This window comes from Stegodyphus dumicola, chromosome 10 (assembly GCF_044657685.1).
Source record: "Stegodyphus dumicola isolate Sdum_Otavi_A_Nest chromosome 10, ASM4465768v1".
NCBI lineage: Eukaryota > Metazoa > Arthropoda > Arachnida > Araneae > Eresidae > Stegodyphus > Stegodyphus dumicola.
Genome location: NC_140777.1, coordinates 161,360,037 through 161,384,667, shown reverse-complemented (window position 1 = coordinate 161,384,667; position 24,631 = coordinate 161,360,037). Strand labels below are relative to the sequence as shown.

The following is a 24,631-nucleotide window of genomic DNA, read 5'->3' as shown; positions in this document are numbered from 1 at the left end:
TGTGAAAAAATTCTTGGGACTTGCCAACGTTTTGAGAATGCATAGTTTCAATGTGGCGTTTTAATTTTCTGGGTCTTATACTATCAGCAGCCAAAACTTTCGAACGAAACAAACACATTGGTTTTTCCACATTATCAGTAATAACACTTGTAAATCTGAACGATAAATAAGACGACTCGTATTTTCTTGTCTCGGGAGTTCTTCCTTCCTGATTCCTACTACTTGTGCCAACATCAGATTCTTCAGTATTAGAGGATTTTCTCATATAACCAGTCAAGAACTTCTCCATTTCTCTAAAAATATTAGGATAATTAATTTATTGTTCTTAAAAAATTCACCTTAATTAAATTACTTACTATTGTGATCAGTGAATAATTAGGTACGTCAAAATAAAATAAGAAACACAATCTAACACTGCTGAGTTAAACTGAAGTCAATATTGTCTTGATTTTTAGAGAGATACTGGTCGGCCAAGCAGCATAGTAATTAATTGTACCTATATGTTACGTATTGTATTAGCTGCACATGCACCAACCCTGGCTAACATTCGCGCCTCCCCTTAGGGTCCCCTTAGGTCCATGCCTCCCGGTTTGGAAAACGCAGATTTAAAGTACATACTGCATTTGGAAAGTTTGAACTTTAGCTACAAATTTATGTATTATTATATGTGTTTGAACAAAGTTATAAATTTATGTATTATCAAAATAAATCTCTAGGCTTGTTTTCCACATGTTACTGGAACAGAGTTTAATTTTTATTGCTAAATTTTCTGTCCTAAGAGACTGAATGGAGTTGTATTTATTTAAGGTCGTATTTGGTATTGTTTTAGAAGATTTGTACAGTCAAAAGTCGTTAATTCAGACACCCATAATCCGGAATGATCTATAAACCGGACCTCAAAGCTAAAAACTTTCTGCGCATGCGCCGCGTTAGCACACGCGTGCGCGTAAGACCTTGACTACTGCGCATATGCGTGTGCGCAAGTGCAGAATACGTTTTCGCCTGCGCGTTTAATGTATAACGGATGGTGTAAGCTAAAATTATCTAATTATCTATTTCACTTAATGTTAATGATTGCGTTGTTTCTTAATCTTCGAATTGGATCCCGCTTATTATTTTTTGCAGACTGTAAGAGCAATTTTATAAAAGTAAACTAGAACTTTCGATTATGTCAAATAGAATTTCCGATGCTGGAACTTCCAAAGGATCTACAAAACGAAAGTATGTTTCGATGTCCAACAAACAAAAAGTGGAATTGCTGCAAAAAATGGATAAAGACATGAAGAATGTGACAGAGAGGTTAGTGAAAACGAAAAAAATTCGATTGACAAGTTAGTCGGTATTCTCGGCACAGCAATTAACGGGACTTGAACAGCGGAACTTAGTAACTGAACAAGAAATTATATCTGTTTATAGAATTAAAGAGAAAGTATTATCACATAAAATGAAGCAACTTAAACAACTTACATTGAAAGAAATGTTTAATAAAGTAAACAAATAAATATTAAGCTTTTTTTTATAAATTTTGATACCCTTTAGATCATAATTGTTCTTTATTTCATAAATTACGATTTCATATTTTTAATTTTAGAATTTCTGCATGCCATCTTACGAGATTTAAACTGATGATCTATAATCTGGAAAAATCGATAAACCGGAATCGCCAAAGTCCCGACGAGTCCGGATTAACGACTTTTGACTGTACTTTATAAATAAAAAATTTAAATTAAGCTTGACCATTGCATTGAATTCTAAAATCACATTAAATTAGAGCTGTAATGGGATACTTAACCTTTTCCCTTTAAATAATATAAGTTAATGAAATTAAAAAAAAAAAAAAACATTTATATATATTAAAAATATTTATTTTTCAGATTTGTAACTGAATTCTACAACCAGCCTAAACGAGGGTATGGAATGAATGTTGTTAATGTATTTAGAGCTTTAAAAGAGACACATTTTGAAGATGTTTTCTTACCTGCAACATCACAGTTTAATGGTTCTGGATCCTATGGTAATGGTGCTGCTATGAGAATTGCTCCAATTGCACTGTTTGGGAGTAAAAAAGGAGAAGATTTCATTAGGGTAATTTAATCATTAAGATTTAGAAAGTTTGTAGATGCCAACTCTTTCTTTTTTTTCGACACATCTCTCACCCAGTTTTTAACTTCCAACCTTTATTAAAGATTTTTTTTTTTCAGCAATAAAATTAAATTGTGATAATAAAATTTTCAGAGTTTTAAGTTTCATTATTGAATCTTTTAAATTGTGCAAATTTTAGTCTGCCACGCTTCATAATTTTTCTAATTAATTTTTATTCGATATGAATTGTCCTAATCTACTTGAGACATTTATAGATCTTTATAGGAAGACTGAACAAAATGTATATTTCTGTTTAATATTGTTTTATTCAATAGACACTTAGTCCATTTTGGAAAAGGAAATGTAAAAAATATGCATAGCCTTTCACCAGGATTCAAATTGAGGGCCTATTGATTGCTAGTCAGATGGGCCCCTAATTACACCACTGAAGTGCAAGAGGCCTTGGACCTAGTTGCCAAATTATCATCTGCTGTATTTTAGTTGCACTATTGTAGAGCAATTTTTTTTATTTATTAGAGGTAGGAGATGTAATAAATGGGCATTAATCTTGCTGCGATTGGAACCTCAAACCTCCTGATTGCTAGTTGACTGTGCTTCCAATTACACCATAAAGACACATGGTAAGAAGTGAGAAAGTACCTTACAAATACGTAGTACATTACTAATTTTATTCACATAATAATAGGTACATATATTATTAATTTTATTTTTACTGTGTTTGAAAGTACTCTGGATAAACTGAAGCCTTTCTTCCCTACTTAAAATTTTCTGTATGAGAAAATTATAAAATGAAATTAGCTAAAGAACATAACATTTAGGATATGTAATTAATATATTTTTTTGTAGAATCACAATGTAAGTAGTTGAATGAACTCGATCATTCACTACAAACAAATTCAAATCAATTTTGAGTTATTCAAAATGCAACTCGAAAACTCCTGGTTTTTGGAAGGAGACCCTCCTGGTTTTTCGTATTTCAAGTTAGGCAACTATGGAAAATATATATTAAATTTTCAAAATTTTAAGGGATTACGTGAATACTAATGAGAATTTTATAGTTAAATACAGTCAAAAGTCGTTAATCCGGACTCGTCGGGACTTCGGCGATTTCGGATTATCGATTTTTCTGGATTATAGATCATCAGTTTAAATCTCGTAAGATGGCATGCAGAAATTCTAAAATTAAAAATATGAAACCTTAATTTATGAAATAAAGAACAATTATAATCTAAAGGGTATCAAAATTTACAAAAAAAAAAAAAAAAAAAAAAAAAGCTTAATATTTATTTGTTTACTTTATTAAACATTTCTTTCAATGTAAGTTGTTTTAAGTTGCTTCATTTTATGTGATAATACATTCTCTTTAATTCTATAAACAGACACAATTTCTTGTTCAGTTACAAAGTTCCGCTGTTCAAGTCTCGTTAATTGTTGTGCCGAGAATACCGACTAACTTGTCAATCGAAATTTTTTTGTTTCCACTAACCTCTCTGTTACATTCTTCATGTCTTTATCCATTTTTTGCAGCAATTCCACTTTTTGTTTGTTGGACATCGAAACATACTTTCGTTTTGTAGATCCTTTGGGAGCTCCAAAATCGGAAATTCTATTTGACATAATCGAAAGTTCAAGTTTACTTTTATAAAATTGCTCTTACAGTCCGCAAAAAATAATAAGCCGGATCCAATTCGAAGATTAAGGAACAATCATCAGCATTAACTGAAATGGATAATTTTAGATTATACCGTCCGTTATACATAAAACGCGCACGCGAAAACGTATTCTGCGCTTGCGCACACGCATATGAAAGTGGTAAATGGTCTTACGCGCACGCGTAAACACTTATGCGCATGTGTCAACGCGGCGCATGCACAGAAAGTTTTCAGCTTTGAGGTCTGGATTATAGATCATGCCGGATTATGGGTGTCCGAATTAACGACTTTTGACTGTATTATAAATCAAAGTGAAGTTAGGTTGTTTTATTTTTAAATTTTTGAGTCAATGAGGGCTGGTAATTTTTTCCACATTCTCTATTTCTCTTGATTGAAGAGGCTTGCTGCAGTAAACTTATGATTTTCGTCATTTGTAATGTAAATACGGGCACGTTTCTATTAGATATTCCACCACAATACCTTAGGCAGAGATAGTCCTTGCATACTTTGATATAATCTGGTATCCAATCCATTTCAATTGTAAATTTTTACTTCATGTATAGAAATAAAAAAGATTAAAAATAATTGTAAAAATATTTATTCTGTTTACCCATTAGATATTTATTTTGGATATTTGAACAACTAAATTTTTACATCAGTGCCCCATTATAATTAAATTTTAAAAGTTAATGTACTTGGATATCATGATCAGGGTATTCATGCAATACCTTCAATCAAAATATTAGGACAACATAGCCATGTAGATACATCTACATGGCTATGTTCTATGGCTTGTTTTTTTGTATTTCTGAAATACAAAAAACAAGACAGCAGCAACAGAAGTATTTTGTAGTTGTGTCATTTAAAAATACATATTAAGTAAATCTTTTGAAATCTTTTAGGTTAAATTTCTCTGTGAATACCCTAAAAAATAAAGAAGAAGAAGAAGAATATACAGTCAGGAAGGATAGTCATAATTGTAATATAATGATCTGAATCATAACTGGATTTTTAAGCTAATACTTGTGGTTTCTATTAGATATTCCACCACAATACCTTAGGCAGAGATAGTCCTTGCATACTTTGATATAATCTGGTATCCAATCCATTTCAATTGTAAATTTTTACTTCATGTATAGAAATAAAAAAGATTAAAAATAATTGTAAAAATATTTATTCTGTTTACCCATTAGATATTTATTTTGGATATTTGAACAACTAAATTTTTACATCAGTGCCCCATTATAATTAAATTTTAAAAGTTAATGTACTTGGATATCATGATCAGGGTATTCATGCAATACCTTCAATCAAAATATTAGGACAACATAGCCATGTAGATACATCTACATGGCTATGTTCTATGGCTTGTTTTTTTGTATTTCTGAAATACAAAAAACAAGACAGCAGCAACAGAAGTATTTTGTAGTTGTGTCATTTAAAAATACATATTAAGTAAATCTTTTGAAATCTTTTAGGTTAAATTTCTCTGTGAATACCCTAAAAAATAAAGAAGAAGAAGAAGAATATACAGTCAGGAAGGATAGTCATAATTGTAATATAATGATCTGAATCATAACTGGATTTTTAAGCTAATACTTGTGGTTAATTTCAATTTTGAAATTTAATGAAAACAAATATCTTGTAAAATTTCATTTTTCAATATTTTCAACATTTTCAGCAGTGTGAAGTGGTGATTTTGTGTGTGCGCAATACAAAATGAACGCATCATTTTTTTTTTTTTTTTTTCTCAAATAGGGCTTTCTTTTCAAATGCATTTCGGTAAAATATTATTTGTGTGTGTAATTGCTGACCCTGTCTTATTTGTGTGTGTATCGTTACGTAAATTTTTTTCTGCATGGTTAAAATATTTATTGTTATCATGGTAAAATATCAATAATGTATCCTCATGCTACAATTTTTGTGCTGTTAAGTGTTTATTAATTAAAGTGAAAATTATCTATCAGTATGCCCGACGATATTCCACCAGAGCCACAAATCACACGCGTTGCGGTGAAGCCACCGCCTTTCTGGAAAAATAATCCCTCATTGTGGTTCGCTCAGATCGAAGCACAATTTTCTATCGCTCGCATTAGTGAGGATTCTACAAAATTCAACCATGTAGTTGCAGCAATTGAGTCTGATATTCTGAATTCAGTGCATGACTTAATTTTCAAACCACCTGATTGTGATAAATACTCCAAACTGAAACAGCGGCTCATTGAAATCTATTCAGAAAGTGAATCTTCAAAAATACGTACTTTACTACAAGGACTTGAACTTGGAGATCAGCGACCTTCATACTTGCTGTCACGAATGCGTGATCTGGCAGGAAGCCATTTTAGTGACGATTTGTTGAAGTCACTATGGCTTTCGCGTCTCCCTAATAACATACAAATAATTCTTGCTGCTTCCAATGAAGATCTAACCCGTTTAGCAGCAATGGCTGACAAAATTAATGAACTTGTTACTCCAGCTTATGTCAGTGCTGCTAATGCTGCACCTTCCAGTTCAGCCCTCGAACAACAAGTGGCTGAATTGACCAAAAAAGTATCTGAACTCTCTACAAGTCTTCATGCTTCACGGAGATACAATCAATCAAATCAGGGCCCACGTAATAAATTTCGTGCCCGAAGCAGGAGTCGATCTCGTCACAATACTCGAACGCAGTACAAAGAACAAACAAGTGGCATATGTTTTTATCATATGAATTTTGCCGCTCAAGCTCGCAAGTGTGCGATAATTGTGTCGCTGATGCCTTGTCTCGGGTAAACAATATCAACCTCACTACCCCAGATTTCTCTGAAATTGCAAAAGCTCAATTGCATGACGAGGAACTCAAGAACCTAATCTCAAATCCACAAACCTCCCTTCAGTTACAACCGCTGCACGTTGATCCAACGCTTAAAATTTACTGTGGCATAGAGAACAATAGAATACATCCCTATATTCCTGTCAATTTTAGACGTGAAGTTTTTAATGCCTTGCACAATTTGGCACATCCTGGAATCCGTGCCACCAAAAAGCAGATCCCAGACAGATTTGTCTGGCCAGCAATGAATCAAGACATCACAAAATGGACTCGTTCATGTATTAGATGTCAAAGGTGTAAAGTATCCCGTCACACTCACAGCCCCATTCAACAATTTAACCTTCCAGCAAGATGCTTTGATCATGTGCACTTAGACTTGGTTGGCCCATTGCCTCCTTCAAATGGTTACACTTACCTCCTCACTTGTATTGATCGGTACACAAGATGGCCTGAAGCCATTTCTATTAAAAATATATCTGCTGAAACTGTAGCTCGAGCATTCATCTTCCAGTGGCTTTCGAGATTTGGCATGCCTACCACCATCACTACTGACCAAGGCCGACAATTTCAATGTCACTTGTTCGCATCCCTCACCTCTCTTCTTGGCATTCGCCATATTCGCACAACACCATACCATCCATCTGGAAATGGGATGGTGGAACGCTTTCACCGATCTCTCAAACAAGGTCTGAAGTGCCACAGTAGCACACACTGGACAGAAGCCTTACCCCTAGTCTTGCTTGGTCTTCGCACAGCATTCAAAGAAGACATCGGTAGCACTTGTGCTGAAATGTTATATGGTGCAACCCTCCGTCTGCCAGGTGAATTCTTTCACCCAGAATCTACTCCAGTTATCGATCCTCCAACATTCCTTCAACGTTTACGTGAGACCATGAGCAATATCTCGCCAACCCCAGCATCTTCGCATAACCAGCCAAGCTATTTTGTACATCCTGTGCTTGAGACATCTTCGCACGTATTCGTGCGCAACGATGCAATTAAGCCAACTTTAACACCTTCATATGATGGTCCATTCAAAGTTGTCAAACGAACACCGAAACATTTCACCATCATCTGCAATGGCAAACAATCAGTGATTGGAATCGATCGTCTCAAACCAGCATTTCTAATGCAAGATCCAACAACTTCCTCATCAACATCACTCTCGGAAGAAAGCTTACATCCCGTTAAAGAGCAACCTAAAACTACCAGATCTGGAAGAAAGGTTAAATTTAACCCAAAGTACTTATAACGTACCGATGGTACTTGGGGGGGGGTACTGTGGCGTTCCGACAGATACTTCAACTTCTACTCATGAGATGGCGCCACGTGTAAAATCCAGTTCTTAACCGGAGCAGCAAAGCGACGTCATTACTCACTCAGACTTCTTGTGAGACAACTGTACGCGGCGGTAGCATGAACTGTGTTCTGAGCTCTGCGTTGATCTCTGCAATGTAATTTAAATTGTAATTTAGTACTTAATATATTCTTTTGTTATAGGAGATTGTCTACTCTTATTTACTTTAATTATATCATGCATTAAGCACACGACCACCAAAGATCTATAATCCACACCTCAAAGCCACAAACTTTTTTTTTCTATGCTTTATGCATGCGTGTAATGCGTTTACGCATGCGTAAAGCATGTTTAAGCACCGAAGGATCTACAAAGTGAAAGCATGTTTTGATGTACTGCTTCGGATATACCGCTTCCAATAGTGGAAAAAGTGACAGAGAGGTTAGTGAAAACGAAAAAATTTCGGTTGACAAGTTAGTCGGTATTCTCGGCACAGCAATTACAGGACTTGAACAGCGGAACTTTGCAACTGAAAAAGAATTTTGTCTGTTTATAGAATTAAAGAGAAAGTACTAGACAAAACGAAGCAACTTAAACAACTTACATTGAAAGAAATGTTTAATCCCTTCGCGCCGACTGTCACGTCTACGTGCCAGCAACGAACACACTCACCTCCCGGCCGACACGCAGGCGTGCCAGAGCATTTTCCCATTTACTACCGATTGTCACGTATTTGTGCCAGTATCCTGGAACGTTTTGGAAACTATAATTTCTGCCACAAGATGGCACTGTATGTCCATATGGTTTCAGATACATGTACATTAGACCTTCTACTCGAAATGAGAGAAGCATGACTCACATACACGTGTTTTTGATTATATAAACCAATGGGGAACTAAATGTTTCCGAATGGCGTGATTTATGACGTCTCTTTAAATCGCACTTTATTCGCACGTGGTAGTTGTTTATTGTAAGTAGAAGATTTATATGCGCTAAAGCGTTGAGTATTTCGGTTTACAGTTCAGTTTTTAGAAAATAATTAGATCTTGTTAGACGTGAATTCTTTCTGTTTTTACCGTTGCAATGTCGAAGCATCGAAAATGTTTAACAGAGCATGAAATAGCAGAAATGATGCAAAATATTTCAGATATTGATTCTGATATTCTGATATTGATTCTGAAAGATTAACTGAAAGACGTTTTCCAAAACTTTGTTCAGAAGAGACTGATAAGAAAATGAGACAACGATGCTTTGTTTGTTCACATTTCCGGAAAAATCCTCCAAAACGGCAAATGAGTTATTACGAGTGCAAGGAATGTAACGTAGGACTGTGTGTAGATCCCTGTTTTCAAATTTTTCATACGAAAAGAGAATTTTAAGTAATATATTTAGTTTTCAGATGTATAATGTTAAAAGTCATAAAATGGTGAGTAATTAAAATAAAATGTGTAAAGTATGCATTTAAACAAGAAATAAGGTAATTAAAGTATATATATATAAGTATCCATAAAGCATAAGCCGTTTAAATACTCTATAGAACATTATTAAACAATGCGTTTATACTTTGGAAATTTCATGGATTTAGGCTTAGTAGCAAAAAATTAATGATCTATAATCCGGGAAAAAACCTAGTCCGGATTATGGACTTTGTACTGTAGTAGATTATTTTTGAAGTTATTGGATACTACCATCAAAAACATAATGTAGTAATGGTCAGCTGAATATGGCTGACAAAACAGTAATAGATTGGAACAATCATCTGTGGGAAGTTTGTATTTAGAATTTCAAACTGAGTTTCCAGTAAAATTGAAGGGCCTAACAAAATAGTAGAAAACTATTCTTTATGTCTTTTTATAAAGCTAAAAAATGGACTGGATCACATTGTTTATTAGATAAAGAGGCATCATGTCCTTCTGAATTTCAGAGGAACAATTGGTAAAACTTTAGCAGGATCTCTTCTAACTTTCACAGTTGAATAGTAGCCAATATTTTTATGATCTTCAGGATAATACATAAGTACCTTTTATACTGTCGTTAAAAATGATAAAAAACTTTTATTGAATTTATATTTTAGAATTGAATTTTGTAAGGAAAAAAAGAGCTTTTAGGGTATATAAATATAAGTATTTAATAATAAATCTAAGTATAATTAGATTTTTTTATTAGCCATATCTCATTTGTTTTTTCTGCTAGAAAGCCGCTGAGGAATGTTCTCGCCTGACGCACACACACCCAGATGGGTATAATGGAGCCATACTTCAATGTCTTGCTGTTAATACAGCTTTGGGATTAGACCCAACAAAGAATCTGGATCCTGTACATTTTATATGTTCTCTTGAAAACAAAATGGAGAATATTGAACTGAAGGTGAATATTAGGTATGTTTTTATTAAAAGAAGTTTTTCTGAAGGTTTTAGTTTAATTTTTATTCTTATTTGCAAGTATGTTCTCTTACCATTTTGAACATAACTTCTTTAATATGTTCTGTTATTTGAGCCATAGATTTTAATTCAATTTGTGATTTATAGAGATTTGACAAAAATGCACTGTGTATGATTTTTTGTAACATAAGCTATGCTATAGTGCAATTATAAGCAACAGGTAGCAACATAAATCAGTTTTTGGTTGATCTCTGTTTTAACATTATACCATCTAGGCTTTCATTCCTGTGAGAAAATAAACTTTCACTTGAGTCCAAGCCCTGGGGTTCCCTCACCTTCCAATTGAATGACTGAAAGAGAGGTATCTTTGAGAGATTTCAATTGGCCTTGCATTGATTTTTTAAGAGTGAGCTTAGAAAGAGAGAGAGAGAGAGCTGTTCTTGATCTGGTTACGTAAGGATGCATCTGTAACCTCTGAGAGTTTTCTCGATGCATTAAGTTCAAAATGTATTACTTTTTCTGACCGGTGTAAGCTCTCAGTTAAATTATTAAGTTTTGAATGAAAATCCTTAAAAGATAACATGTTTTTATTGTCTGGGAGATTTCTACAGAAATAAATCTTGTTATCAACATAGAAATTCTTGAATTGATCATTTAATATTATATTTTGGTTATTTAATAATTTTTTAGATGAACTAGCCCATCATGTTTCAAGATCATAAGCAACATTTTATTATAAATAAATGAATTGGTGGTGATTTAAACTTAACCTTTGTCTGTTGTCATTGGTTAACCCAGGAGAATGTTAATGTGTTAAATTTCATGAATTTGATAGGTAACTTGCAACCAGTTTTTTTATGGTGAAGGGCAAAAAATCTATTCCAACAATCAAAAACTGACTACCTGTACTATACTGAATGTGAATCAAAGATTTAATGGGATGTAGTTTGTATTCATGTATTCCCCCCCTTGTAATTTCAATTTTTGTCATTTCTTATTTATATGTAATTTCACTAGGGTGATAAGAAAACATATTCTGAAAGCCTAAAGAAGATTAAAGACATATATCTTAAAAAGCAAGAAGATATATCAGCTGAAGAAATTGCTGAATACTTAGGTATGTATCTTGAAAGAAATAACATTGTTGGTTTATTTTTTGATTCACAGAAATTACTGGAACTATATACTAATGTAAAATTTCCAGATAATTCAGTATAAAACTGAAATTTTGTTTAAATGTGTAATTTTCAATAGCTTCTGATAGAAATAAATATATGTATAAAGTATTAGAATGAATCACAGATTTAGCTGTTGACACATACACAAATGTATAAGTAAGTATTTTTTTGGGAATCAGCATTCTTTTGTGAGGGGTTATGAAATTTATGCACTGCCAAGAAAAATTAAAGGAACAACTGTATAAAGTTATGTAACTTCAATAATTTTACACTTAAACGACCTCTTCCTTTTTTTGTCATGCCTGATAAATCTTCAAAATACAGAATTGCATATCTCTGGTTAAAGAAACAAAAATTAAGTAAGGAAATAGGAAATATGATATAAAGTAGAGTTAAGAAAGATTGTATTACAACTTTTTTTTTAGAGATTCACTGAAAAAGTTAATAAGGTGTGCAGTACGGTACAGGTCAGTTCGACGCGTGGTCAATTCGATATGGGGTCAGTTCGACGCCATACTTTTTTTTTGCTCTTGTTTGACGCCATACTTTTCGTATTTTTATTTATTTTTAGAATAAGTTTGCATCATCATTCAAATAAATTTGGTGTCATCATCATTTGGTGTTTCACACCCCATAGATGGTCTTAGGTGTATTCAAAAATCAATTGATCAATGTTATGAAGAATTTGTACGTCAAGATGAACCGCCGCACAAGCGGAATAGGTATCTGCGAGCTGATATGAGAATTAAAGTAATAGTTGAAGATTTTGAAAATCAAGAAATAATGGAATACCCGAAAGGTGTGGCGCATAATTTTGCAATGGATTAGTATAGTAACAGTTCTGTGATGTAATCTTATTTATCTCTAATCTTATTTAATCTTATTTATCTGTAATTATATTTGTCTGCAATATGATATTACTACTTTGTAACCATATGTTTATTTGTCATTAGTGTATTTTGCCTTTTTGATGCTGTTTTGTGAAATAAATAAATTAAAAAAAAAAACCCTCCCTCATGTCCCGGGGCCTTGACGTTGGCGAGGGGGCTTTTCACTAATCTGGGACACAAACAAAAATATAGAACATTTTCACACATATATTTATTTCAAATATGCATGCAAACAATCGCTAATTCAATAAATAAAAATCAGTCATATTACTTCATATTTATTCGAAAAATAAAAATACAAAAAAAAATATGGCGTCGAAACGTACGGCGTCGAACTGCCCTGGCGTCAAAACGACCTGCTTCGGTGCAGTAAATGTGGTGGAGTAAGTGCAAGTTTTGCACAAGTTTTCCATGTTTTTAGTTCCTGTGATACATTTGTAATATTATTTGAAGTACATTTGTAATATTGAAGCTTTTGGAGAGTTGTGGGTAGCAACTGCAATGCTGCTAGTCAGTGTCCTAGTGCAATCTACACACACTTTGTTGGATTTAAAGCTGGAGGCTCCATCTGTTGGATTCCTTTGTCCTTCAAATAATCAGTCACTAAAGCAGTGTAATGGAGACAAACTGTTATCATCCATTAAGAGGAAATTATTGCTGATTACAGCCCTAAACAACTTGACATAAGATTAAGAACATCATCTCTTTTTGCTTCAGCATTTATAATTACTTTGGTAAAAATGTATAGGTCAGTGTGGGCCTTCAGAACGATCCTCGCCAATACCATGATTCCATCAGTTTTGTATCAATGCCTTTTATGCATATTGTTGGCATGTTACATATTGTTATGGATTTGGTATTTAATTAATTAATGTTAGTAGAGTTATAAATAAAATTGTTTTATTCCCCATGCAGTGCAGTTCATGATGAATATTAAAAGAAATCCAAGCCGTAAAATTAAAAATATAGGAGCGCGTGCATTTAACATTTTAAATATCTCTTTTTGATTTCGAGAAATAGCTAGAACAATTGCGCGTGATTTACAAAGCTTAAAAAAAGGAGGAAAACCTCTCAATTTCGTTAGTTGTTGTTTTAAGAGTTTGTTTAGAAAACTGCTCTTGTTGACTGTAGTGAATTTGCGGATTAGCTTTTTTAGCTGTTTTGAATTAAATTCTGTTGAACGTTTTAGTAGTTAAAAAGATAAATACTGTGAGATATTGCAATACTGTGTGAATATCTGAGGAAATTTAAGCATTTTGTTTTATTTGTTGAGATAATAATAAATTTTCTTTATTTGCCATCGGACTTGTGCATTCAATTCATAACTAACCTGTATGCACACAACAATGTGTTTTGATTCCAGCAAATTATAATATGTTTGAAACCATTCTCCAAATAAGAATGATATTCATCAGTAAAGAGAACTCAGTTCCAATCTGTGATTCTCTAGTAATGATTATCTCTGCACCACTGTAGAGTAGGCACATTTTAGTGGGACACAAATCATTCGTTTCCTTGCATACAGTCCTCTTTTATGTAACTTGTCACTCCTGGTATATCTGGATAGTTCTGTACCTGCAGCGAACTTTCTTGCAATGTGGGCTAACATCAGTTGCCTATCTTTTTTAGCAAATGTTGCACAGTGAGGGTTCTTAGAGTCTGACATGTTTAGTGCCTCGATCTGGTTGCCTGAATACAGCACCAGTGTCTTTAAATAAATTCTAGATTCTTGATGTCAAGCTTTTGACTACTTTTAGGTCCTTACAGACCTGTGTTCATGTCCATCCTGTTTCCATCTTCCCAGTCACACACCATTTCTCATAATCCATCAGCTGCTTTCTCAGTGACAAACTCCACTTTCCACATGAGAAAATTTTATTCAATGACAGGTTTGAAATTAGAACTCCCATCACTGCTTCCAACGGCACACTCCGAATGATTGACCTGGCAAGCAACACGGCACACCAACCAGCCTGCAGATTTCATGCCAGTGATCAGGCCCCTCTCAAAATCATTTAACTGTGAGAAGACACTTCTCACACATCTATTTGCCATTATTCATGTACTGAAGTCTTCCTAGAGTCAGAATGTGATTCTCATGTTCATGGATCTTCATCTATGTGCCACTTTATATAGGGCCCACTTCCTGATTGCAGCACCATAGCAGGATGTGTGGTCACTTGCATTGGCACGAAATTTGAGTTTTTTGTATAGTTGATCTCACTCTACTATTTGCAAAATTTTGTGATTGTACCTTTCTTTCTTCTTGGTATACTGTTTTCAAGGGTACTTAGCATATATAAACTTTTGATACTGCCCATTGCTATAAAAAAGGGAGATGCATAATAACTAGGTGTTATAACTTTCCCATACACATAATTTCAAAGTTTTATGGGCTTTTATGTTTTTTTTTAACATTTTTGAGTTACGCAAAATACATAGAGATGTACAGATATCATGAAAAAATCTATTTTACAACCCGTTTTGGAAAAAAGGAATCCTTTATTCTGTCTGTGCATAGAGATGTCACACAATAAAATAGTTAAAATGGATTTGGGAACAATCAGAATGGAAATTTCCATTGAAATACCATACCTGAAATTTTTTCATGATTACCATACTTCCTTTACCACATACAGCGAAGTAAAATTCAGAGAATTGTACAAAGTTGTGTACAGTTTCAGCTATGCGCACTGAATGTTATATACACATGTGTGCAAAATTAAGAAAATTTGCAAATTATGTTGTAGTGGCCCAGTTATTGCATGAGAAATAATTATTTTTTATTTCATATATTTGTTCATGTGTTTAATTATTTTATAAAATTAACTTAATTATTTTTTTAATATTCATATTTATATTTCTTTTATGCTGAATGGCAACAAGTAGTTCATATTTATATTTAAATTTCTTTATGCTGAATGGCAACTAGTTCTGATTTATGATTGCTTAATTTTGGTTTCAAAACGTTGCTATTCTAGTAGCGTGGCATTTCGATAACTGGAAAATAAAATGCAGTAAACTTAGCTATTTGTTTATAATTCACGCTGTTCCTAATCATAATTTAGTTTTGAACATTAGTAGCCAAGGCCACATCGTGGTGACCCTGATTAATTTTCAAAATGTCAACAAATGACTCTTCTGAAACTGCTACGAAAGATATGATGCAGCCACCAGAGCTTTATAAGGTGAGTGTAAAAATACCTCTTTTTTGGACTAATAAACCAGAAATATGGTTTTTTCAAGTTGAAGCTCAGTTTAAAATTAGTAATATCATTTCAGAAGAAACGAAATTTAATTATTTAGTTTCACAGCTTGAACCTAAGTTCGTCAAAAGTATTTGGGACATTGTAATGAACAATAGTGCCACAAAATATTCGGATGCTAAAATTAGGTTATTACATTTATTCAAAGAAAGTGAAAATGTACGGATTAAACGTTTGATTAGTATCGAGCTTGGAGACATGAAACCAAGCCAACTTTTGCAGAAGTTGAGATCAGTTGCTTCTACAGATGTGTCTGATAATCTAATCAAAACATTATGGCTGGAGAAGCTATCTGTCTCCATAAAAAATATATTATTAGTTAGTGATGAAGATGTAACTAAGTTAGCGTCTATTAAATTAGTGATATGAATCGGAAACCAGAAGTATTTAGTGGTAATGCCCCTTCTGTTCCGGTAAATGATTTGTAGCGAAGAATTACCTCTCTTGAACAAAAAATTGATCAAATAACCATTCGCTCAAGAAACAGGGACTCGGATTTACGTAATTCACGTTCACGATCTCGTAAACGATATGACCCTACTGGCAAATTTTGTTTCTGTCACTTTCGATTTGGAGCAAAATGTATTCCAGAGAAATGCCAGCCTCCGTGTGCTTGGATAAACAACAATTCCAAAAATCAGAAAAACTCGAATCTGCAGTAGGTTCAGTGGCAAACTCTTCTGCAGAAAATATGAAGGATTGTCGCGAATTTCGTTCATTCGTTCGTGGCCGAAGATCAAATTTGCACTTTCTTATTTATAGCGGAGCTGATTTAAGCATAACTCCTGCTACTTCACAGAATAAATGTAAAATTGAATACAAACGGTATGCAGCTAATGGCACATATATTTCCACTTATGGCATAAAAACGCTAACTCTTGATTTGGGATTACGTCGTGATTTTCAGTTTCCATTCATAATATCTGATGTCACAAAAGGTATTTTAGGAGCTGACTTTCTTCACAAATATAAATTGCTTATCGATACAAATAAGAAAAAATTAATTTATAGCGTAACACAGCTTTGTGTTCTGTGTGATGTCGCTGATGTTTCCAGTGATTACTCAGTAACCACATTAAATAAATCCATAAAAATTTTCGATTTACTGTCGAAATATCCCGAAATTTCTAAACCTAACCATTTTCCTACACAAATTAAACATAATGTTACATATTTTATTATGACTGATGGTCAACCCGTTTATTCAAAGGCACGACAGCTCGATCCAAAACACTTAGCTATAGCTAAAGAGGAATTTAAATTTATGCTTGATAATGGAATAATTCGTCCATCAAACTCACAGTGGTCAAGCCCCTGGCACTTTGTTACAAAAAAGGATGATTCATATCGTCCTTGCGGGGACTACTGACGATTGAATGTGCAGACAATACCTGAACGATACCCAATTCATTGAATGCGCAGACAATACCTGAACGATACCCAATTCCTCGCATTGAAGATTTTCATCATATTTTAAGAGGTACAAATATTTTTTCTAAAATTGATATATTCAAAGCTTATTTTCAAATTCCCATTGCAGAAGAAGACAAATGTAAAACGGCTATCATCACTCCTTTCGGTTTACACGAATTTAATGTAATGAGTTTCGATTTAAAAAATGCTCCTGCAACGTTCCAACGATGTATTCATGAAGTCTTTAGAATTCGTTTTTCCCTATTTAGACAACATACTCATTGCATCCAGTACTCATGAAGAACACGAAAATCACCTTAAATTAGTTTTTGAAAGATTAAATACATTTGGGTTAAGAATTAATATTTCAAAATCTGTATTTGCTGTTCAACAAATCGAGTTTCTAGGCTACCTAATTACATCTAAGTGTTCCCGTCCATTGCCAGAAAGAGTTCAAGCTATTACTAACTACAAATGACCAGAAACAATTCATGAACGTAGACCTTTTCTTGGAATACTTAACTTTTATCATCGTTACATAAAAGATGCAGGAAAGAATCAAGCATTTGTTACATGCGTATCCTAAGGGAGCTAAAAAGAGGGACAAACATAAAATCGAATGGACTGAAGAAGCTGAAAAACAGTTTGAAAAGTGCAAGAATGACCTGGTGAACACGGCACTGTTGTCTTTTCCCAATTCTGAACTACCTCTGGCGTTATTTACAGATGCTTCAGATACGGCATTTTCTTTTCAGTGTTGCAACAATATGAAAACTCCTCGTGGAAACCAATAGCATTTTTTTCTAAAATATTAAATGGTACTCAGCAAAAATATAGCACTTATGATAGAGAACTATTAAGCATATATCTTTCAGTTAGACACTTTAAGCATTATCTAGAAGAAAGAGTATTCACATTTTATACAGATCACAAACCCTTAATATTCACCTTTCGTCAAAAACTTGACATTGGACCACTTCCCCCATCTAAAGGGAATATTTATCGTCTTACTTGCATAGATATATTTTCGAATTGGATGGAAGCAATTTCTTTAGAGAATATTTCAGCTGAGAATGTCGCAAGAGCCTTTGGCGTTTCGGAACACCAAGTAAATTCATTACTGATCGTGGATCCCAATTTAAAAGTGATACATTACGAGCTTTGTCCAAAATCTGTGGCATCAATTTACAATACACTACTGCCTACCACTCCTCGTGTAATGGCAAAGTTGAGCACCTTCATAGAACATTAAAAACAGCATTAAAAGCCCACAACAACATATCTTGGACGGACACATTACCAACAGTACTTTTGGGTTTGCGTACTGCTATTCAAGAAGATACAAATCATTCTATTGCGCAAGTAGTTTATGGCCAGAGTCTCAGATTTCCTAGAGAGTTTTTCAGCGAACCACGCATCCAAACAGCATTGGAAACTTCCTCCAAAAACAGATGGAAGTTGTTGGACTTAGACTTATTCATCAAAATTCATCTGAGTGGATATTTGTACATAAAGACTTAAAAAATTGTTCTCATGTGTTTCAGTGAATAGATCGGGTAAAAAAAAAACCTTTGGAACCTCCTTATGAAGGACCATTTCCTGTTATTGATCACAAAGACAAATATTTTACTATTAGCATAAACGGAAAACATGTTAATGTATCCCTGGATCGCTTGAAACCAGCATATATTTTAATTGAGAAAAATTCCCAGTTGACACAACCTGACTACAGTAACTTGCAGAGACTGGACTCAAATTCAGATGTGAATCAAAAACATTCTTGCACAGGCAGAACTATACATTTACCTGTTAGACTCAAGGACTGACTCTAAATTATTCTGATAGTGGTTAACACTGCAATGCTAGTTACTACCTATTTCTCCCTCTTCGTAACGTAACTTAGTTACTGATGGGGGAGTAGTGTAGTGGCCCAGTTATTGCATGAGAAATAATTATTTTTTATTTCATATATTTGTTCACATGTTTAATTATTTTATAAAATTAACTTTAATATTTTGTTAATATTCATATTTATATTTCTTTTATGCTGAATGGCAACAAGTAGTTCATATTTATATTTAAATTTCTTTATGCTGAACGGCCAACTAGTTTTGATTCATGATTTCTTGGTTTTGGTTTCAAAACGTTGCTATTCTAGTAGCGTCACATTTCGATAGCTGTAAAATAAAATGCAATAAACTTAGCTATTTGTTTATAATTCATGCTGTTCCTAATCCTAATTTAGTTTTGAGCATTAGTATCCAAGGCCACTATGTCTATATTTACGAAAAGTATTGAACCAAAGGCGCAAATTATGCCGCCAAAGAAATACACAAATATTCAAAGTTGAGTATGTAAGCGTACATGTGTGTGTCTGCAGAGCTGTGATTGTGAGCGAGATATAAGTGCACTAGGGGTTTTTGGTGATTTGTATGCTTCTACTCTATCATGATATTCTCCACGTTTCTCACAGGAGTTGTTAAATTTTATAAGGTATCAGATAAAATGAGTAACCACGAAACACACAAGAGAGCACTGCAGTGCACAAGAGATTGCATTTAGCATGGTGCAGACAACATGCAACTAGGACAAAACTTCAGTGGAGCTTTTTCTTTTTACCAGATGAGTGGAGATTCAGCCTTGACACAGATTCTTGGCGTACCTGTATCTGGGAAGAACCTGGAATATGATATCATCCTTTATTTCACCAGGGGAAGGGATTATTACAATGGTGCAGGTGTAATGGTTTGGGCAGGCCACACACCACTTCATGTGTTTGATAAAGGCTTCCTGACATCTTAGAGCCCTGTATTCGACTTTTCAACCGCAGAGCTGGTTCTGAGTTCTTGTTTCTGGATGACAGGTACCAGGAAAGAACAATATTCATTGTATAAATTGGCCAGCCAGATTTGCTGACCTTAAATCCTATTGAGCATGTTTGGGGTTCAATTTTATCTCGCCATCACCCTGCGAGAACCATCCCGGAGTTGAAAACTCTCATGCTACAGGAGTAGGATTGACTGCCACAGGGTATCCTTAACTGCTTCCTGTCCAGTATGTTGTCACCCTGCATGACCTATCTGGCTGTGAGGAGGACCACACCCCATAATAGGCTTATTTTCAGTTCAATGTCACAATGTGGATTTTGGACATCCCAGCACTATTAGCTGATAATCATGTGTATGTTAAAATGATATTTGAAGGATACATCTCTTTCTCTGATATAGATGTATAGTCATACCTATTTCTTTAAACTCTGTTCATTAGTTTTTTGAGGAGTTTAACATTATATGTTATATGCAAATTTTTGTAATTTTGCACATGAATGTATATTATGTTATATGATACATTACTGTTATTACAAATTCATTTTTTTATAAATACATTTTTTTTTTTATGTATTTTCATTAGAACTGCCACCATCTACATAAATTTCATGTCAGGTTGGCACTAAGTAGCATTTCATCAATCAAAAAGCACCGTTAATAATAAAAGGGATGTAAAAATTAACATAAAAATTTATTCCTTGCAACTAATGAGACTTAAAGTAATACAAATCAATCTGTCATCTCTGGTACTAAGTGGCTTATTGGAACTCTAAATTAAATACTGTATATTAATTAGGTTACAATTCCAGCAAATCTGCACAAAACTATGATACTAGCTGTGTCAGACAAAGTGCAACTAACTTTCAGTACTTAACAATGTCAGACCTTCACGTCTATTCTAATCAGCGGTTGTCTGTCTCTAAAGAAGCAACTGTGGTTGCAATAGCCGAGCTTCTGTTATGAGTCATGCTGATTATTATTTTACTTCATGGTTTAACTTATGCCACTTGACATAAAATTTGCATATATCTCTGGGCTGAGCGAGTATGTGACGACATGAGGCATAAAAGAAAGAATCAACATAAAACTGTTAGTAAATGTTTCAAGAATTTTCAAATTTGTGAAATTAATTTTATTCTTGAATTTGTTTTATAATTAAGTTAAATATTAAATTATACTTAATAATAATGCATCCTACTTATAGAATTATTTTATTCTTACAAATAACAAAAGTGGTGTAGCATAAATGAAATTCGGGTGTAGATAATTGCATTAGTTTATTCACTTCCTATTTGATAGGTCCTTAAGTTTTTTCATTGATTGACTGTAAAAGTGCTTAATTTCCGCTTGCAGAAGTATGTACGAAACCTGTAAATTAACAGATGAATAATTTTGTTTGAAAACAAGAAAGGCAGATACTCAAAAATGTGTATTTCTGTTATAGATAAATCAGTTTATTGTACAAAAGTCTAATCAAAGATAAAAATTTTAAAATTAATTTTAGCGGCATTTTTTTAACATTTTGTGTGTTACCTTTATTTATTAAACATCATGTTCTTCGCACTTAAACCATAAAATTCAGCTCAACAGCAATATTGCAAAATAATTTTAAAATGAGCATATCTTTAGAATTTCTGATACGCAGTTCCGCATGCTAGAAATAAAAAGCCCCCCCCCCCATAAAGTGTTTCCATTGCTCACTTTTAAATCATTGTGTTTGTTAATCAAAAATTCATTAAAGTTTTACAAAATATGAAATGGATAAAAAAACAGATTCCAAATTTGGGCTTCCAGATGCCCATATTCGGGTGGAAATTTATGTTATTCAAAATTAGATGGCTCTAGGTACCGTTCTTTTATCACAATGTGAGAAACATATATACATTTATGCAGATTCTTCATTATTTAATTTCATTAAATATAATACAGGGCGATAATATTTGGCGGCAACAATTTGAAAAGTGAATCGGATATTTATAGTGAACCAATGCAAAATGCAAGGATGAAAATAATAGTCCTTCAGGGCAAATTGCCTTTTTGGACTAAAAAGTGTTAATTCTTATTTCTAAATTGAATGACATTTTAAAGTATGTAACAGAGTTTGCCAATCAGTGATTGATGCTTAAATACCTGTTTGGAAACATCAACTGTGCTTTTTGTCAATGTTTCATTACAAATTCTTTATTCATGAGAAGAAAAAAAGAAAAATAACACCTTTCATTGTTGTAATATTTTATCTTATTTTACTAAATTTAAACATTTGTTATACAGTCAAAAGTCTTTAATCCGGACTCGTTGGGACTTCGGCGATTCTGGATTATAGATCATCAGTTTAAATCTGGTAAGATGGCATGCAGAAATTATAAAATAAAAATTTGAAACCATAATTTATGAAATAAAGAACAATTATGATCTAAAGGGTATCAAAATTTACCCCCCCCCCTCAAAAAAGCTTAATATTTATTTGTTTACTTTATTAAACATTTCTTTCAATGCGCGCATGCGTAAAGCATACATTACGCATAGTTGAAATTAGAAAATTGCAACCAGAAAACTATTTGATGTGTATTCGTGATATTTATAATGAATTTGATTTAAATCATATGAAAGACAGAGTACATCGAGATGAAATACTACATTTAGTAATGAATTATAAGCCAAATAAAATAAAAACATCTGCCCTGAAGATAAGGATAGTGCTGACAGATCAGCTTCCATTTCATTGCGTGTGGCGACGTTCTCCTTCCCCGCAGAGCAGGGTGAAATTGATAAACAGATTTCAGAATGAGTAGAGAAAGGATATGCCTTTATCCGTTTTTTGCAGCAATTCCACTTTTTGTTTGATGGACATCGAAACATGCTTTCGCTTTGTAGATCTTTTGGCAGTATCCAGCATCGGAAATTCTATTTGGCATAATTGAAAGTTCAAGCTTGCTTTTATAAAATTGCCCTAACAGTCTGCAAAAAATAATAAGCCGGATCCAATTCGAAGATTAAGGAACAACGCAATCTGCAACATTAACTGAAATAATAATTAGATAATTTTAGCTTAGCTTATACCATCCGTTATACATTAAACGTGCATGCGTAAACGTATTATACACATGCATATGCGCATGCATAAGGGTAGTACGTGCATGCATGAATGCATTAATGCGTTCATGAAGGCGCAGAAAGTTTGTAGCTTTGAGGTCCGTATTATAAATCATTCCGGATTATGGGCGTCCGGATTAACGACTTTTGACTGTAATAAATTATGTAATTTATTTATAGCAAAATGTTAAATGTTATTGTATTTAATAATTATAACATTTTGTTAAATATTTATTTAATAATTATATCAATAATATTTGTTGAAGCATATTTAATATGTTGTTAAATACTTAAAAAATAATATATATTTTAGCATAACTGATTTAATGCATTAAAATTTTTCTTCTATTTTGGGGTTTATTTATATGCCTAAGCAATTCTAATTTTTTTTTAACTATACGTATGGATTAATAAGGTGGGTTATTCATCTGAATTAATATTATTGATCTAGATTAATTGAAGTTTTTGTAATTAAACTTTTATTATTAGTTATTAATGAAAATAAATCTAATTGTATGGAATTTATGTAGAGTTTTTCATGTTTAGTCAACCAGGCATGAAAGTTTTCCGCGTTTTTGCGGAATTCCGCTTTTTTGAACGTAACCCGGGCTGTTTCTGAGATCGATACTGAACCATTGAGAAATCGCGACCGTGAAATATGTGTGTGTGTGTGTGTGTGTGTGGGGGGGGTAAATGGAGGGCATGCTCTCTCTCTTCCTGTTTTCTTTGTAAAAAAAAAAATTTGCATCTTGCCATCGTATAATATTACGCCGGGTTAGCGATCAAACGCGGGCACCCATTGTTGCGAACTTTTCAAGTTTGCCTGAGCCGAGATCGCGAAATACGTTGTTTCACATCAAGGCCAAGTAAGTGGGGCTTATGTGGAAAGGCGGAACTAGATGTGTACGAATATCGAATTAAAGAAGAGCAAGCAACCGTCAAACGAGAGCTGACTTCAATAATTTCAGCGATCGGTGCTGGCGCCATCTGTCGGACATACGGATAACCACTTGCATTCTCCAGTACACAAAACTCTATGTAAAAATTTAAGGAATGCTCATAAACTGTGCAAAGAAGAGCTAGAGATAGAAAAGAAAAGGAGGAGCGAGAATCTAAAAAAAAAGCAATTAAACATTGCAGAAAATAAAGAAGAAAATAAAAAAGTATCAATGGATTGTATAAAAGCTGCTGAAAAGAAATTGAGGCCAGCTTGCAAACATAAATTAGAAAAGTTGGCTGCAAAAGTAGCAAAAAAGAAAAAGTTTTTTCCCTGAAAATTTTTTATCAGGATCGAGTGAGACTGAGACAAAATAGTTATTTTTTGTATTCCTCCTTTAATTATATATATATATATATATATTATCTCTAAAACTTGTCATTAACTGAAAATGGGCAAATGTTGTGTACAGCATTCATGTATTAACTGTTAAATTAAGTTACATAAAGAGCATCTTAAAGAAGGTTAATTCATTACAATCTCTTGGTGATTTATTGATTTTATTTTAACAAGTGGAAGATAAAATTAATAACAAAATAGTAAGTACAAGTATTATTTTAATTTAATTATATGTATATGTTTAATACTTTTTATATTAAAAGGTTGATATTTTATTAAAATGTGTTTTTTTTTTATGTCGCACGTGCACAATTAGTTTCTGTGTAATTTTGTGTCCGCGCGTTGTTCAGCTTTTTTTGCCAATTTGCACTTTCATGCCTGG

At 33.4% G+C, this 24,631-nt stretch overlaps 1 protein-coding gene across 1 annotated transcript in view; it reads left to right on the top strand.

Moving 5' to 3' along the window:
* Positions 1–24,631, top strand: part of LOC118183115 (ADP-ribosylhydrolase ARH3-like) — a 47,848-nt gene that overhangs the window by 13,282 nt on the left and 9,935 nt on the right. Inside the window, exons 3-5 of the mRNA XM_085825782.1 lie at positions 1,875–2,085; positions 10,058–10,231; positions 11,263–11,362. Of these exons, the coding sequence (XP_085681908.1) occupies positions 1,875–2,085; positions 10,058–10,231; positions 11,263–11,362 (485 nt within the window). The remainder of the gene's footprint in view (positions 1–1,874; positions 2,086–10,057; positions 10,232–11,262; positions 11,363–24,631) is intronic.